The sequence below is a fragment of the Geotrypetes seraphini genome, chromosome 6 (assembly GCF_902459505.1).
Source record: "Geotrypetes seraphini chromosome 6, aGeoSer1.1, whole genome shotgun sequence".
Lineage (NCBI taxonomy): Eukaryota > Metazoa > Chordata > Amphibia > Gymnophiona > Dermophiidae > Geotrypetes > Geotrypetes seraphini.
Window position 1 is genome coordinate 248,144,411 of NC_047089.1, and position 17,545 is coordinate 248,161,955.

At 42.2% G+C, this 17,545-nt stretch overlaps 1 protein-coding gene across 1 annotated transcript in view; it reads right to left on the reverse strand.

The window, feature by feature from the left end:
• MED14 (mediator complex subunit 14) overlaps positions 1-17,545 on the reverse strand; it is a 219,484-nt gene that overhangs the window by 33,451 nt on the left and 168,488 nt on the right. Inside the window, 2 exon segments of the mRNA XM_033948560.1 lie at positions 11,530-11,712; positions 12,255-12,386. Coding sequence (XP_033804451.1) covers positions 11,530-11,712; positions 12,255-12,386 — 315 coding nt within the window.

Consider the following 17,545-nt stretch of genomic DNA (forward strand, 5'->3'; position numbering starts at 1 on the left):
ATCAGGTCATGTGTATCCAAGTGCCGGACTATGCTATCTTTAATCAGTGCTTCAACCACCTTTCTAGGGACAGACGTAAGGCTCACAGGTCTGTAGTGGCCCGGTTCTCCTCTCGATCCTTTTTTGAAAATTGGCGTGACATTCGCTATCTTCCAGTCATCCGGTATCTATCCAGTTCTAATTGTCAGGTTGGCAAGTTTTTGCAATAGCTCTCCGATTTCAATCTTCAATTCTTTTAAGATTCTTGGGTGAATTCCATCCGGTCCAGGGGATTTGTCACTTAAGTTTGTCGATCTGGTAGTATATCTAGTCCAAGTCCACTTCTACTGTGGTGAGGCTGTCTTCTATTACTCCTTTAAACATTTTCACTGCTTCTGGTATTGTTGCAGTGTCCTCCTTCGTAAAGACGGACGCAAAGAAGGAATTTAGTCTGTCTGAAATTTGTTTGTTTTCCTTGATGTACCCTTTTCTTCCCTGCAGCGGTCGTCCAGCGGTCCCACCGCCTCTTTTGGCAGTTCAAATAAGCTTTACACATAAGGCTCACAATATCCAGTGTGAAGCTTTGTACTGGGGGGTCTCTCCAACCCTGGCAGAAACCCCCTTGCTGGTCCTTCTTGGGTCCGCGGCCCCAACATGACTGATTCGGAGGGTCCTGGAAGAGGTCTTTTCCTCTGGGGATGCGCCTCCTACAGATCCCCCTCTCCCCCGCATGCTCCATTGTATGCGGGACATGGATGCTCCTTGGCTGGCCATCCAGAACAAGCCGGGCATGATATAGTGGTAAAAAGGCTTGAGGAGTCCACCCCAGTCGATTTTGAGCAAAATCAAAGGGTTTTGAGGCAAATGGAGATAAAAGAAAAAAAAAAAAATATCATTTAAAATCCAAGATTGGTGCCACCAAAAAAATCAGAGGACAAGAGGCTTTAGAGAAGGGAGAACTGGGCTCAGAAACCCTCAAATTCAACTTTTATTCCCCCCCTCCCCCCCTCCAGTTTTCCCCATAGGCTTCAATAGCCTTACTTACTGTTCTTTGTGGTGCATGCTTGCTTCAGGATAAGATTTCAGCAGGAATTAAAGGGAGAAGAAATCTGCCTCACAGAGTCACTGGATGAACCTAGTCTTCTGGCTGCCAGTCGGATCGAGATCAGACTGAACCTCAACCCCCGGAAAACCATGCCACAAAAGAGAAGACCACTCAACAGACCTACTGTTAGTCCCGTCCGAGCTGGGAAGGATCCCACTCGACCTGTGCTCAAGCTTCTGACTAAATCAGAGATGTGAACAGCTTCACAGGGGACGGCCCCTGAGCTCTAAAAATTCCAGCAGGCAGGCTAGCTAGGTGTCCCCAAGAGGCTGATCCCACTAGTAGCAGACTTCCACCGTGTGAGTCTGCATCTTCTCCCAGGCAGAGGTCCCACCAAGTGGGAATCTCCAGGCACCGAGCCTCCAAAGAACATTGAGTAAAAATTCTCCAAAATAATAAATCCGCAGAGCAGATTAAAGACATTTCTGAGCAATCTGATTGCAGAAAACAAACTGAGGGGGCAGGACCAGCTTGCTGGGAAGGAGGTGGAGTTGGAAAACATGATTGACTGTTTTCTGGAAGCCATTTGCTGGTTCAGATACAAGACCCTACGGTAAGGACCACTAGACACACTGCACTTAAATACATATTATCCGTCTTGGATTCCAATGGAAATGAATGCATAACTTCCATACATGCCTATATGTTTATGGATTCTTTTTTTTTCTGTCCTCCATTTTCTTGTTCCCTTCAGAGAAGCTACAGAATGAGTATGTCAAGTCACACCATGCCCACCATTTTGTGGTAATAAGAAAAACATCTAAGATAGCACCACCTTTATTGGACTAACTTATTTGCTGACTAGCTTTGAAGGCAGAACCTTCATAAAATTATACAGTACAGTCTCAGTTAACTGGGACTCTCACTCAACCTGCAATGGGGGGAAAAAAATGGCCCCCGAAGCACCAGCGGTCCTGAACCACAAACCCCCCTCCCTCCCTCAAACCACAAAGAACTACAAGTGGCTGCAATCCTGAACCGCAAACCCCACTTCCCTCCCGACCCGAAGCACCAGCACAGCAGTGCCCTGAGTCACAAATCCTCCCTCAAGCCCCGAAGCAGCCACGAACCCCCCACCTCCATCCTGAAGCACCAGTGCGAACCACAAAGCCCTCCAAGCAGTTAAGAATCCCCCTCCCGCCCTGAAGCACCAGTGCAGCAGCTGTTAATAGCCACTGAGGGCCCTTGGCAGTTCAAATAAGCATTACACATAAGGCTCACAATTATCCAGTGTGAAGCCTTGTACTGGGGGTCTCTCCAACCCCGGCAGAAATCCCCTGATGGTGCCCTGCTGCAAAGCCCTTCTCCCTCCCTCAACCTCAAACATCTTAGTGACAGTAGCAGGCGGTGGTCCTGAGCCGCGAACTCCCTTTCTCCCTCCCTCCCTCCTTCCCTCTCTCTCTTTCTTTTACCTGAAGTGCAGCCAGCCCCAGCAGGATCTGACCTCTTGACAGGTCATTTCTGATTCATCAGAGGAAAGACCCTGCCAGGGTTGGCCATGGGCAGCCTATTTTGAGGCTGCCTCCTGCTGACCACAGCGCTTCAGGTAAGGAAGAGGGAGCGAGCGAGCGAGCGAAGGAGTTTACAGCTTGGAACCGCTGTTTGCTTCTGCCACTTTGGGGCTTGAGGGAGGGAGAATAGCTTTGTGGCTCAGGACTGCTGCCACTCTGGTACTTCAGGGCGGGGGGGGGGTGGAATTGAAAATGTGTTAGACAAGGTTTCAAACACAATCTCAATTAACTAGAAAACCAGTTATCGAGTATTTACCAATCCCTATGGATGTCGGATAGCTGAGATTCTACAGTACTTATTTGTCTGCCATCTCTCCCTCTCCCTCACCTTACCCACCCCTTCCCTCTTCCATCGGAATGCCAACATTTCTTCATTTCTGATCTGAAGGTCGTGCTATTGCCTTCGAAAGCTAATCAAAAAATGTATTTAGTCAGTCCAATAAAAAGGTATCTTGTTTTCTTTCTATTTATTACATGTTGCCTAAAAGCCTTAAACCCGGAACCCCTGGCAAACCAATTATATCTGGTACTGGCACAAATACCTGGACTTAGAGGGGGGGATTCTTAAAGCCTTGGTGCACAAGACAAACTGCTCTATTTAAGACATCACAGAATTTCTGAACAAATTAAAAAAAAAAAACATCAAGCAGCTTTTTCTGGTCACAATGGATGTAGAAATCACTACACAGCAACATTTCCTATGCAGATGGCATAGCTGCGTGTGATAAATTCCTAAAAACATCTAGCCTGGACCATCAATACTTATGGAAGCTATTACAAAATTAATCACATTTAGCCTCCTTCTGATGTCAAAAACCAATGAAGTAATCACTCTTAATTGTATTCAAAATATACTATTTCAAGCATTTATGCTCGGAGTCATGGAGGCAATAACAGGAGAGAACCCCCAACACTACTGCCTCACTGCCCAACCATTGCATATTTAAGAAACTTTTGTAAGTAGTCCGGTTGTTTGAATTTCTAACATCATATGCCACTCAGGCTAAACTGTTTGCTCTATACGTTTATGATTTGAATCTGAACAGCAAACTTATCTTATGGCTTGCAGGTTCCGACGTGACACGTTTCGTTCCTGCTTCAGGGAACCAACAATATTTTGCAAAAGTTTTCTAATTATGGGCGACGTAGACTCAAAAGGGTAGATACGTCTTACATACTAGTCGAACAATGATAGGAGAAAGTTCAAAGCATTGTTCGGCTAGTATGCAAGACGTGTCTCCCCTTTTGAGTCTACATTGGATTTAGGATACTTTTCCTAATCACTCAACTCTAGGAAGTTTTGAGTTCTTTGTTCCTTCTGATGTCAGGCAGCCGTTTGAGTTTATCGGCTGGGTGCTGTATGTGCAGCATTGGTTCCTGAAGAAAGGGCTCGCTGCCCTGAAACCAGCTTGGTCGAACCATTTTCCATCTCGAGGTTTTCACTGTTTGAAGTAACCTCAATCATCAGCTACTACTGTTTAAATTCAGCTAAGTGTTTCTTTAATTATTGTTTCAACTTGGAGGGGGCCGAGTCTTGCTTAGAGCCACACATTTTTATGACTGACTGGTATTTAACCACCTTATTGATTTGGTGATTGTGGTTTACATTTAATTATTTTTATTCACTATGCACACAGGGCGTTTTCCCATGATGGTGTGCGGGTTCAGGAGAGGCTTCTGTCTCGCCTTAAGAGCCGCTAGTAAGCGCTGGAACAGTGAAGTCTCTCCGCTCCTTATGCTAGTTTAGTCACACTGAGGAAACACCTATATCTATTATATAAAAATTATTATATTTTTTCTTGTGATTATTTATCAATTTTGGTGGTTGTGTGGTTCTCAGTCAGCCCCGATTGGCACTGCTGCTTATTTTTGACATTTTCAAGTCTTCAGAATATGCCACTGTAAAATCTACTACACATCAGAAGTTACCATGTCAGAAGAAAAAAATCATGTTTCGTGTAACAGAAACAAACCAAGGAAGTGTAGACAGGTACAAGAAACAGCCCACTATGGGAAACCACAACACTGACTATGGTTCAAGGGTCTATAAAACATGAATCGGCATTTAAAAAATCCTTATTTTAGATACATAATAAATTTAGGCCCCTTTTATCAAGCCACGTTAGGGGTTCTTTTTATCACCGGCCGCTGCAGTAAATACCTATGGGCATTGGAGTTTTTATCGCAGTGGTCGGTGATAAAAAAAAACCCTAAGAGGGTCACGTGGTGTCATGAGCGCGTGAGGACGTCTCCTCGCTCGCTCCGGGGCTGCCCTGCCGAATTTTCCCCAATATATGCTGCCTAAACCCCGCTCTTCGCGCGCACGCCACGGATTGTGCTTGCGCTAACACATGGAACAGTACCTCACCAGATCCAGGGATTTAATGAACGCGAAATCTGCCCGCAGGGATCGGGATCGGGTGCGGCCGGGTGACCCCAAAATGGCGGCGAGTCCCGCGGCGGCGGTATCGAGCTTGACGGAAGCCGCATTGAGCGACATAAAGGAAGCTCTGGCCCAGGTCCTGGGACCGAAATTGGAGGTGCTGACCGCACAAATCACTAATATAGAAACGCTGCTGGAAACAGCGTCGGCGCGCACCACAGAACTTGAACAGCGGGTCTCTTCCCTGGAAGACACTGGTAACACTCAGAGTGCCGACCTTCTTGCATTACAGGCGCAGGTTCGAGCCCAAGCTGATAAATTAGATGACCTGGAAAACCGGTCTCGTCGCTCGAACCTGCGCCTGATGGGTGTCCCGGAAACGCTCCCGGATCGCTCGCTGCCGGAATTGATGGAGGGGTGGCTGCGAGAGGAGCTGCCGCTTTCCTCAGCTGCGGGGCCTGTGCGCATTGAAAGAGCGCACCGCTTGGGCCCTCGCCCTGGCTTGGAAGCCAGACCACGTGTGGTCATCTTAAAGCTCTTAAACTACCGACACAAAGTGGAGATTCTACAGCAGTACAGAATCAAGAAAGATGCTTTGAAATATGATGGCTCCCCGATTCGCATCAGTCAAGACTACTCTTTGGCCCTGCAGGAGAGGAGAAAGCCTTTCTATTCACTGTGTGCACAGTTGTCGGAGCTCAAGCAGAGGTTCCAATTCAACTACCCAGCTGTATTGCGGATCCAGCGAAATGGGATCTGGAAATCCTTTCACTCGCCAGATGAAGCGGCTGCATTTATCAAACTTCTTGGTAGCCCAGATTCGGGGGCTGACTGACTGAACTGTTCCTAGTCTTGCAGTGTGGTTTATTTGTGCTAGTGGCTAGTTCTGGTTCATTAGCGGGGGGATTGTGTCTTTTGATGGGGCGGGGCGGCCCTGGACGGGACGTCTTGGGTGACCTCTTAGCTCCCACATGTGGGGGATGATTGGGGCTGTTGGGGGGATTTGGGGAAAGGGGGGGTCCTGGGTGGCAGCGACATTGTTACTAGTTTATTTTGTTTTTCCTTTTCAGGGTTGTCCTGGGCTAATTTCTTTCAAAGTGGTGGGGGTGTCTACAAAGTGTGTGTGTGTGAGTCTTGGGGTGGGGCTGGGCACCCTGGGACTCTGTTTTCCAGAACTCATTGCTAGCTGTGGTAGGTCTGGTGTTGGCCCCTGATGGGTGACCGGAAGCTGCGTATACTTTCCTGGAATGTATCGGGCATTACTTCCCCCGCTAAACGCACAAAAATTTTGTCTCAACTGAAACATCACTCGGCAGACATAGCCTGTCTGCAAGAGACTAGACTTACGGATTTAGAACACCAGAAATTACGCCGGGGTTGGGTGGGGGACTTGCATTATGCCTCCTCCCCTGGAAAAAGGGCGGGGGTGGCGATTCTCTTTCGGAGAGGTCTGCAGTGTACAGTCCAGGTTCTGGGGCGTGACACTCAGGGTCGGTACCTTTTGGTGCGGGTGGTTGGATCTGGGGGGCCCTTTCGGCTTCTGGTGGGATATGGCCCTAACAAATATCAGCACTCATTTTTTCAAAACTTGGTTAATATTTGTTTGCGAGATTCAGACTGTCCCCTGATTGTAGTGGGTGATTTGAATCAGGTAATGGACCCGGGTGTAGATCGCTCTGGAGGAACGGGGTCATCGTCTGGGAGGCTGACTAGGGGGATCCCTTATCTTTGTCGAGCTCTGGGACTGGTGGATCCTTGGCGGCTATTACACCCCACGGAGAGAGATTACACTCATCAGTCCAGAGCCCATGGTTCTTTCTCCAGGATTGACTATGCACTTTTATCTGAAACGCTGTTTGCGCGGGTCTCGGAGGCCACCATTGGCCCTCTTGAGGTGTCGGACCATCACATGATTTGGTTAGATGTTGCAGTGGGGGGCCCTGCGAGTTTGGGGGCGGGATGGAGATTCCCTGCGTACTTGCATGAAGACGTTCATTTCCGGGAATTTTTAATGACCAAATGGGAGGCCTATTGTTCCTTTAATGCGCAACACATAGAACAACCTATTTTATTTTGGGACACAGCTAAAGCGGTGTTGCGTGGAGATATTATAGCTTACGTTGCCTCTAGGACCAGACGCATTGCACATCGCATAGTTCACCTTGAGCGTCATTCGCAGCAGTTGAAACGTGAACTGCTGAATTCCCCGTCGGTGGCTACTAATGACATGTATAAAACGGTTTTGGCTGAGCTGAATACTCTTATACATGAACGCACGAAGAAACTGTTATTTTATAGAAAGTTTCGATTCTATAAACATGGAAACAAGACGGGGAAATTGTTAGCATCAGTAACAAAAAGCTGGTCGGGTTCTAGATATATTCCTATGATCCGTGAGACCTCGGGAAACATATTGACCTCAGCAGTGGCAATTGCTGATTGTTTCAAAAATTATTTTGAGGCCTTTTATGCTTCCCCTGGTCCCTATATGGGTCCTGATGTGAGTGATTACCTAGAGGACGCGGGGATGCCTAAATTATCTCCTGCCCAGAAATCTAGACTAGATAGGCCTTTACACACACAAGAAGTGTTACGAGCAATACAAACATTGAAGACTTGTACGGCTCCGGGGCCGGACGGTTATTCTCCGGAATTCTATAAGATTTTATCTTCGGTCCTGGGGGAGCCCTTGCTAAATTATTATTCAGCAGTTCGCGACTGCGGTACATTTCCCTGCTATGCGAATGACGCTCTCATTACTTTGATTCCAAAGCCATCTAAACCGCCCACCGAGATTGAATCTTACAGGCCGATTTCGCTTTTGAATGTTGACATAAAAATTTTAGCTCGAGTACTGGCTGATAGGTTAGCGCCTTTGTTGCCTTCCATCATAGTGCCAGAGCAGGTGGGTTTTGTTCGGGAGCGGCACTCGGTTTTGAACGTACGGAGAGTGTTGATGGCGTTCTCGCGGGCACAGCATACTCAATGTCCGGGTCTGTTAGTTGGACTGGATGCGGCAAAGGCCTTTGACAAGGTTCAGTGGCAGTACCTCTTTCATGTATTACAGCATGTAGGACTCCCGGACAGTTACTTGGCCTTACTCCGACCGCTTTATTCAAGCCCCACCGCCTCGATATTAGTAAATGGAGTGCGCTCTACTGGCTTTGTTGTGGGTAGGGGGACTCGCCAGGGATGTCCTTTGTCTCCGCTGCTCTTCTTGTTGTACTTGGATCCTTTGTTGCGTACTCTACAGAGAGATGATGAGATTGTAGGATTGTCCGAGGGTTCTGCCCAGTTGCGGGTGTTGGCATTTGCCGACGACCTTTTACTCACTCTGGGGGACCCACATCGATCCCTGTCTCGAGCGTTGGACATCCTTGATGAGTTTCATCTTTACTCTGGCTTGACTCTTAATAAGCAGAAATCCCTGGCTTTGCCAACTTCAGATGTGGTACGTCGGGGTTGGCAGGGGGAATTCCCGTTGCAATGGGCTTCTTCTTCTTTGCGTTATTTGGGGGTGGTCATCCCTCGGGACCTGGATGGACTGTACACTGCAAACATCTTACCTCTGCTCCGTCGTACGGAGTCTACTCTTTCTAACTGGAGACGCCTTCCCCTGTCCCTTTCGGGCCGTGTTGCCCTCTACAACATGATGATCCTGCCCCAATGGCTTTATATCCTACAAATGCTCCCCCTCATGCTTTCCCCGGCACATGTATCTCAACACAATTCTCACCTTACCACATATCTATGGCAGGGGAAGCGGGCTAGGATTTCTTTATCCAAGTTGATGTTACCTCGTAGGAAAGGGGGGTTGGGTCTCCTGAGTGTTTCTAGATATAACCTTGCCTGCCAGTTACGACATATTCACGATTGGTTTTGTGATACTAACTATTTTTCCTTGCCGGAGATTGAATGCTATTGTTTTAAACCCTACCATTTTAGCTATTTATTACATGCTCTCCACTTGCCAGACCTGCCACAGCTTCGCTCGCATCCACTTCTGCCGGCCATGCGCAGAGCTTGGAAATCACTGTGCAGACTGTTGAAGATCAACTCCAGGGTGACGTCTTGCTTGCCCATTGCTGGTAATGGAGATTTCTCACCTGGTCTAGATTCTGGACCGTTTCATCGCTGGACTTCAATGGGACTTCAGTACGTCTCCCAGGCTGTACACCATACGGGACTTCCTATCTCCTTTCCCGATTTAACCACGCAATTCCACATTACCGCAGCTGACTGGTTTGCCTACAGACAATTACATCATTACTTGCGGAACTTGACGCCGGCGGCGCTGTGTGAGGAGACCTACACTAAATTACACGAAGTACTTGGACTGACCGCACAGGACCTGATACCCCTGAAAATGTATCATGGGTTACTGCTAGACTGCTTGGGAGATATAGACTTCCTGGCACTGGCCAGGAAATGGACGGAGGATTTGCGGGTGTCCATCACAGCTGAGATGATTCAAAAGGGACTTCGTTTGGGGAGTGCTTTACGCCTCTCTTCCATGGAGTGGGAACGTAATTATAAATTCATCTTGCGAGCCTTTTACCCCCCCAAGAGAGCTCATATAATGAGGATTAGTGCGGAGCACAGTTGTGGTAAATGCGAACAGCCCATGGCATCTTTTGGCCATATGTTCTGGACCTGCCCACTGGTGTCTGCCTTTTGGTTGCAATTGATATCTGCCGTGGCCCAGTTATGGGGGTGTTCTTGGAGACTACATCCGAGTTTCCTTATTACTTTACAAATTCGTTTCCATCCACCCAAGCCGGGCTGTTCAGCTTTTCTTAAGAGGACTATCCTGCTGGGGAGGAAGTGTGTTCTGTCGCAGTGGCTTTCTTCTCAGCCCCCGACTGTTCAGCAGTGGAGAGCATTAATGCTACAACAAATGTTGCTGGAGCGCAAAGACATTGTGGACTTGTCAGCCAAGTCTGGCAGACTTTTTCGTCAATGTTGGTATTCTTTTAGTTTGACCTTTACTCCCTGTATTCGTAGACAACTCTGGGATGCTTGAGATGCTTCTTGTTTCTTTCTCACTTTGGTTCTAGTCGCTGCTGCCTGGGTGGGGTGGGCGGGGGGTTTGGGGGGGGATTGGGAATTGAGATGGTATGGAGAAAAAGTTTTGTTTGCTGTATGCTGTCATTTTATTCTCTTGTTCAATAAATATATTTACACATATTTGTAAAACAGATATGGCCTATAAAAAAAACAAAAACAAAAAAAAAACCCTAACGTGGCCTGATAAAAGGGGGCCTTAAATAGCATGATAAAAACTATTTAAAAAAACACATTTACAATAATCAAAGCAAAATATAAATAAAGAAAATACATAAATGGAGACAAACTATAAACCACACACCAACTACCAATGGCAAATCAATCTATCAACAACCCAAAAATTAAAGACTAGATACAAATGTTGGTAATTCTGCGCAGTTCTAAGGCACATTAGGTTTTTGCACAATATTTTTTATTGTTGACTGTCCTCCTGTATTTGAAGTTTGCTAGAGTGGATGCAAATAAATCTTTACAAAATGGCATATTATTTACTCTAAACATTGTTTTTTGTTGTTGCTTCATTTTTACTGCTTCTCATTTTCGATCTTATGGTTTATGCATTGGTGCCATAAAAGGACGAATGTTTGTTTAATATATATAAAATGTGTGTATGTTGGAACTCAAAAAGATCTGTTTTTTGAGTATTCATTTTTATCTTTCTTGAATAAGCTCTTCCATAGTTATTTTTTCAGGTTGGCAACTCAACTTATTTCTCAAACCAATTTACCCTCCTTTTACAAAACCACGAAAGCAGTTATCAGCGCAGGCCGACACGCTAAATGCTCTGCGCTGCTCCCGACACTCATAGGAGTTCCTATGTGTATTGGGAGCAGTGGAGAGCATTCAGTGTGCTGGCCTGCGCTATAAACCGCTTTCACGGTTTTGTAATAAAGGGGGGGGGGTTAATTATAAAATACTTGTCCTATGTTGCGCCTTGTTCCTTTCATGTTTCATTTTTAGCTGTTTTTTTTCATTTGGATTTGTTGATAAATTCATTTGCCACAGAATTTTGAATTGTTTTGCCTATGTATTATTTGTCTCCATTTATGATTGTGTATTTTTTTAAATATTTTGATTATTGTACACCTAAAGTTTACTTTTATACAGTCTTCTTTTATAGTCTGTGCTTTAATCCATGTTAATTATGTTTTGATATTTCAATTATATTTACATCTATAATTTGAGGGGTTTTTTGTTTCTTGTTTTATAGATTCCTGAAACATGGTCCATGTCAGGTCCTACAAAAAATATTTGCAGTTTTTAATAGTGGACAGCTATACTCCCTTTGTCTGTCTTCTGTAATTGTCTTGCCGATTTCTGCTCTTTGTTGTCCTTATGTAATGGAAAGTCATCTTTCAGTCAATGAGGTACCCCCTCATACCCTGATTTCTGGGAAGGACAGCAACAAAAGCGGCTAAGGAAAAGGCTGCACATTTACAAGGTTTTATGGATACAGAACTACGGTGCTTTAACACGAAACCTACTTGATCCAGCCCGCGGGGAATGAGAAACATCAGGAACTGGAGAATGAAGAGACGGGTTGGCGGGTGACATTCCAGGCAAGCGCGCTGCTGGTGAGGGGCCTGACAGCTGTGGAGACCCTGGCCACGTTCCTGCACGCTGACTGGGTGACATCATTGTGTACGGTGAACTGGGGTCTATGGTACCTGTGCAAGTTTTAAAATGAGGTTCAGAGGCAGCCAATGACACAGTATGTTGCAAAATGGCAAAAACATCCTACATTTCAAAGACATTCGCTCATCTAAGACTAGCCATGCCACACACCAAGAAAGCCTATGACAGGCATGCACAGAACTCAGCGTGCCCTGAATTTGACCCCTGAGGTTCATGAATGCTTTAAGCCTTCACAGCTTCTGACCACAGCTGTAGCTCATCTGTACTCTGCTAGTGTAGCCTATTCAGGATGTACTCTGAGGCCTTGAGTATCTTGTGATGTTCATTCCCCATGCTCTCTTACAGATGACAAACAGATGCAGCCTCTTAATTTTATGGTTGGTAGGAAACCCAGTTATCAGCAAACCAATAGTATTGTGCTGGGCCTGAAAATCTGGGTAAGAGCACTTCAGCTAATCTACAGCTGACAGATTTATTTGTCTTATTATATAAAACCTACATTAGGCATAGAAACGACAGCGTAGTCAGCCTGTACTGATAAAGCAATAGCCATCCAACTATAGAAAGCGCTTACCATGTGGGCTGGCAAAGTTGGCTGTTTGCCCCATGCTGATTCCTAGGGAAGAGGGAGAAGGAGTAGGGCCAAATGCTGCTGGGGAGGGAGCTCTAAGGGCACCACTGGGTGAGCTGGCTGCATGCAGATTTCCTGAGACACAAGAGAGACAAATGAATTGCAAATCCACTCCAAGAGGAGTTCAAGGCTGAAAGTGAATTCACACACATTAAACAAACATAACTGTAGTTTGCTGAGTTTATGAGATTTTTGAAACAAGCAGACTATATGGCCCCTGGACACATTTCACAAAACATAAGACAAGCAAACATTGCAAATTTAATGTCACTTCTAACATGATTGTTACTAGGGCCTTTCTTCTATTCTGCCTCTTAACTGCTTTTTCATGGAAGGGCTGGTATATGGTTTAGAGGTGATTCGGGAAATTAGAGACTGGTGAGTGACGTCGGTGCCAGGCAAAACGGTCGACTATTATATAAATTGTAGTTCACTCTCAGTCCTTTTGTGCCATGTCAGTCCGTTCTGTCTTTGTATCGGATAATATGTATTTTTGTTGTGTATTTCCGATTTTAAATATTTTGCATAATTGCTTAGTATTACGATAGGCGACATATCAAATAACCATGAAACTTGAAACTTGAAATAAGCATGAATTGATGACATAAAGCCAACATGGATTTAGGTCAAGGGAAATTTTGCCTCACCAATCTACTGTATTTCTTTGAAGGGGTGAATAAACATGTGGATAAAGATAAGCCAGTTGATACTGTAACAAAGTAAATGACGGCAGATAAAGACCTGAACAGTCCATCCAGTCTGCCTATTAGTTATTCTCACTAAAAATACATGATTAAATTAACTTGTCTCTTCTTTGATATTTCTGGGCCAAATGTGTATTTGGATTTGACAAAGTACCTCATGAAAGACTTCTGAGAAAATTGGAACGTCATGGGATAGGAGGTAATGTTCTATTATGGATTAAGAACTGGTTGAAAGACAGAAAACAGAGAATAGGTTTAAATTTATTTATTTATTTTAAAAATTTCTTGTCATGGTCAATATTCTCAATGGAGAAGGGTAAATAGCGGAGGACTTTGTCTATTGACTTTCATTAATGGCCGTTAACATATCGCCCAAGACTGAAGGAATCATTTAAGGAATTATTTGAGATTTAAACAATATAAGAGAAGAATTATGAGATATATATACCATTTAAAAATAGGTCTTTAAAGGAGGAGGTTTTTATGCCAATGAGGTTTCTCCCTCAGCTATCTGCTTGAAGATTTACATTTTGCAACAGAATGGAGTCTGAGACTTTTTCCTCCCTTTTGTAATGACCTGATGATTGTAAGATTTCAAATCTCTTTGGTTTATTTTAACCCTTTCCTGGGCTGAGCCTATGAGGGAGTACATAAGGTAGGTATGTTGGTAGATAAATAGTGGGGTTCCCCAGAGGGGGGAGGGGGTCTGTGCTAGGACCACTGCTTTTTAATATATTTATCAATGGGGGGGCGTGGCTTAACGCGAGACACGAATGGAAGTGTAGTCGCAAAGCTCCTCACCATCTAGGCACAAAATATAAAAAAATATTTTTCCTTTTGAATAATTTCATCAAAGAAATAATTGATAAAGAAGAAGAACATAGTATAAATGAGATGACCTCTTTAGCTGAAGTTAAAAACGAAGCCTGAGGTAACTGAGAGCTGAGAAGGCAAAGTACCGTTTTCTATCTCTAACGATATTGTGAGAATTGAAATGCAGCGCTGAGGCAGCCTGTGAGTGAAAAGCCGAAAGAGAGGAATACCGGCTTTAGAAAAGTGAGTCGTTAAAAAAAAAAAGATAAAAATAACTCAAAGTTAATTGAAATAACAGATTACTTGAGTGAATTTCGCTCTCCTATATCACAGCTGCGATTGGGCTTGTGAGAGGAGAGCTGCAGGAGGATTGCCGATTTTTTTTTCCTAAGCATTGAAACGGCGTGATATTGAAGATAAGTGACGGATCGGTGCACCATCGGAGACAAATAAATGACAGAGGGAAAATAATATGGTGAGTGACTAACAGCGAAAGGAATTGGAGAGGGAGAGAGAGCTGGCAGTTTGAATCTACCCTCTTTTAAAACTGTGAAAAGACTCAAAACTGCAGATTTTATTTCACTGCTGAAACGGCAAGACATCGAAGAGCTGGAATGGTGAGGCAATAAAGAAGAAATGCTGATATTGAAAAGAATAGTAGCTAACTAAAGAAAAATTGCTGATTCTACCGAATTGTCTTTAAGCTAATGTGAAATGACTGTGAGGAAAGGCTGATATATTGAATTGGCAAACGGAAGGAAAAAGTTTCAATACAGTTTTAAAATTAATACTGTTAAAGCTATAATTATTAGAAGACTTGTTTAAAAGTAAAATACTAACTACAAAAAAAAAAAGTATAAGAAAGATTATACTCTTAATGTGGATGTTGTCAATAGAATTCTTAAGTGTGGCAGTTTGAAGCGGCCATTTTCAGCTTAATGAAGAAATGGAACACAGAGTAACTAACTGAACTTCTGCCTGAAACCTATCTATTTGTTTATTTTTCTTCAATAATAGATAGATATTGAGATAGATAACAAACAAGAAACTGCTGACACTGAAAAAAGACTGAGAAGAAAATAATTTTTAACAGCTTTTCTCTGACTGATACAGGGAGGTAGTGAAGTCAAGCTGGGGAAAAATTGACCAAAAAGAGGAAAGTTTTAAAGCGGTACTAAAATTAGTACTGTAAAAATTATAATTGTGTAAAAACTGAAACAATACAGATTATTGTGAATTCTGACCAAAAGAAATTATATAGTCTCCTGAAATTACAAAAAAAAACATTATGGCAAGTACCAGACAAAGCAAAAATGAGGTTGGAACGTCAGCGAAAAGACAAAAACAAGATCAAATAACACCAAGCAAGATCCCACTTCCAGCAGAGAAACCCGACATACTAAGTAAAGCTGAAGTTATGGAAGAACTAAGACAAATAAAGCAAATGCTTAAAGAAACAATAACAAATATGTCTGAAATGAAAGAAGAAATAATAAACATTCACAGACAAATGGAAAGTAACAACAAAAGAACAACTGAACTAGAATCAAAAATGGAAGTCTTAGAAATTGAAACAAATAGATGCAAAAATGATAGTATGGAATTAAACAAATTAAAAGATCAACTGGAAGATTATGAGAATAGAGGAAGAAGGAAAAACATTAAACTTTTTGGAATACAAGAAAACTTGGAGGGAAAAAATGTTATACTTTTTCTAGAAAATCTAATTCCAAAAATAATACAAATGGATCTGAAACAACCTCTAGAAATAGAAAGGGCGCATAGGATCCCAATCAAAAATACGGAAAACAAAAGCAGACCAAGACCAATAATTTTCAAAATGCTTAGATACCAACAAACATTGGAAATATTAAACGCTGCAAAGAAAGACAAAAATCTTAATTATAAAGGATCTAGAATATGGTTCCTACCGGACTTTGCCAAAAACACAGCAAATAAAAGAAAGAGACTATTAGATATGAGACCTCAACTAAAAGAAAAAGGTTTTAAATATGGTCTATATTATCCAGCGAAAATGAGAGTGTCATCTGGTGATAAATCCATATATTTCGAAGATCCTGAAAAACTGAAAGCTTTTCTTTCTAAACCAGAACCTATGATATTTTAATATAAATTCAAGATGTATAAGAAAGAAAGAACAATACATGGAAAAAGCATTAATAACATACTAAATATATGATTTAAGATGAAAACTTAATGATGTAAATAACAATACCAAGAAATATATAAATAAAAACTGTTAAATGGATAAATATATATTAATGAAATGATATGAAAATATGACTAAAGATATTAATGGTTAATATAAATAGATAAAAGGAGAATTTAATGAATAATAATTGCCTAGAGGGGAGGAGAATGTTTGGATTGCAATCCAATGTGTGTCCTTAAGCAGCTATTATATTGGGTGGGTAAGGGAGGGAAAAAGATAATATTTACTAGAATGTTTAAGGAAAAAATAAAAAAGGGAATATATATTTTAGGGGTAAATATGTGTGTCGTGAAAAACATTTATTGGATTTTAGAAATAGAAGAAGAGAGGAAAAAGATTATAATGAAAAATATTAAATTGTATAATGTCTTTTAAAATATATTCTATTAATGTCAATGGCCTGAATCACGTAATCAAGAGGAAAAAAGTATTAACATTTCTAAAACAGCAAAATGCGGATATTTACTGTCTGCAGGAGACCCATCTTAATATGAAGGAATCACAGAAATTATCAGGTGGGTGGGTAAAGGAATGTTTTTTTGCTCCAGCAGTGGGTAAAAAAGCAGGGGTTGCAATTCTTATAAATAAAAAATGTATGGCCAAGATTAAGGTAAAAAATTCAGATCCACATGGAAGATGGATACATATTGATATAAGTATGGGAAATGATACCCTGACGTTGTTCAATATATATGCCCCTAATTCGAATCAATCAGAATTTTTAAAAAAAATACAGAATATGTTATTACCACTGACTGCCTCTAATTTAGTGGTAGCTGGAGATTTTAATGCTGTAATGGATCCATTATTGGATAAAAAACCAGGTAAAAGTATTAAATCTTTAGGTCTAGATAATTTGGTTCAATCATGTGACTTGCAAGATATATGGCGTATTCTTCATTTTAATGATCAGGAATTTTCATTTTGTTCACAGGTTCATAAATCATTTTCAAGAATAGACTATATTTTTGTTTCAACAAATAAGGTGCAACAAGTGATTAAAGCTTCCATAGATCCTATTATTATTTCGGATCATGCGGGAGTATGGAAAGAATTACAATTAGATCAATTAGAGAATGGTAGACCTCTTTGGAGATTTGATAATGCATTGCTTGTGGATGACAAATTTTTGGAAAATTTTAAAACACAAATTAACGATTTCTTTCAAATAAATTTAGTAGAGGATACATCTATAGAGAATGTATGGGATGCATTTAAAGCAACTATGAGGGGTAATATTATATCATATTCAGCTTTTAGTAGGAAACAGATTAAAATGCAATATATAGAATTAGAAAAAGAAATAAAAATTTTAGAAGCTAAATTGGTAAGTAAATGGGAATATAATGTTTTGCAAGCTCTTTTGAAAGCAAAAGGTAAATATAATGAATTAACTTCAAAAATGATAAGAAGAGATTTGTTTTCCAAGCAAACAGTGTATTATGGAAGCTCTAATAAGGCGGGGAGACTATTGGCAAATTATC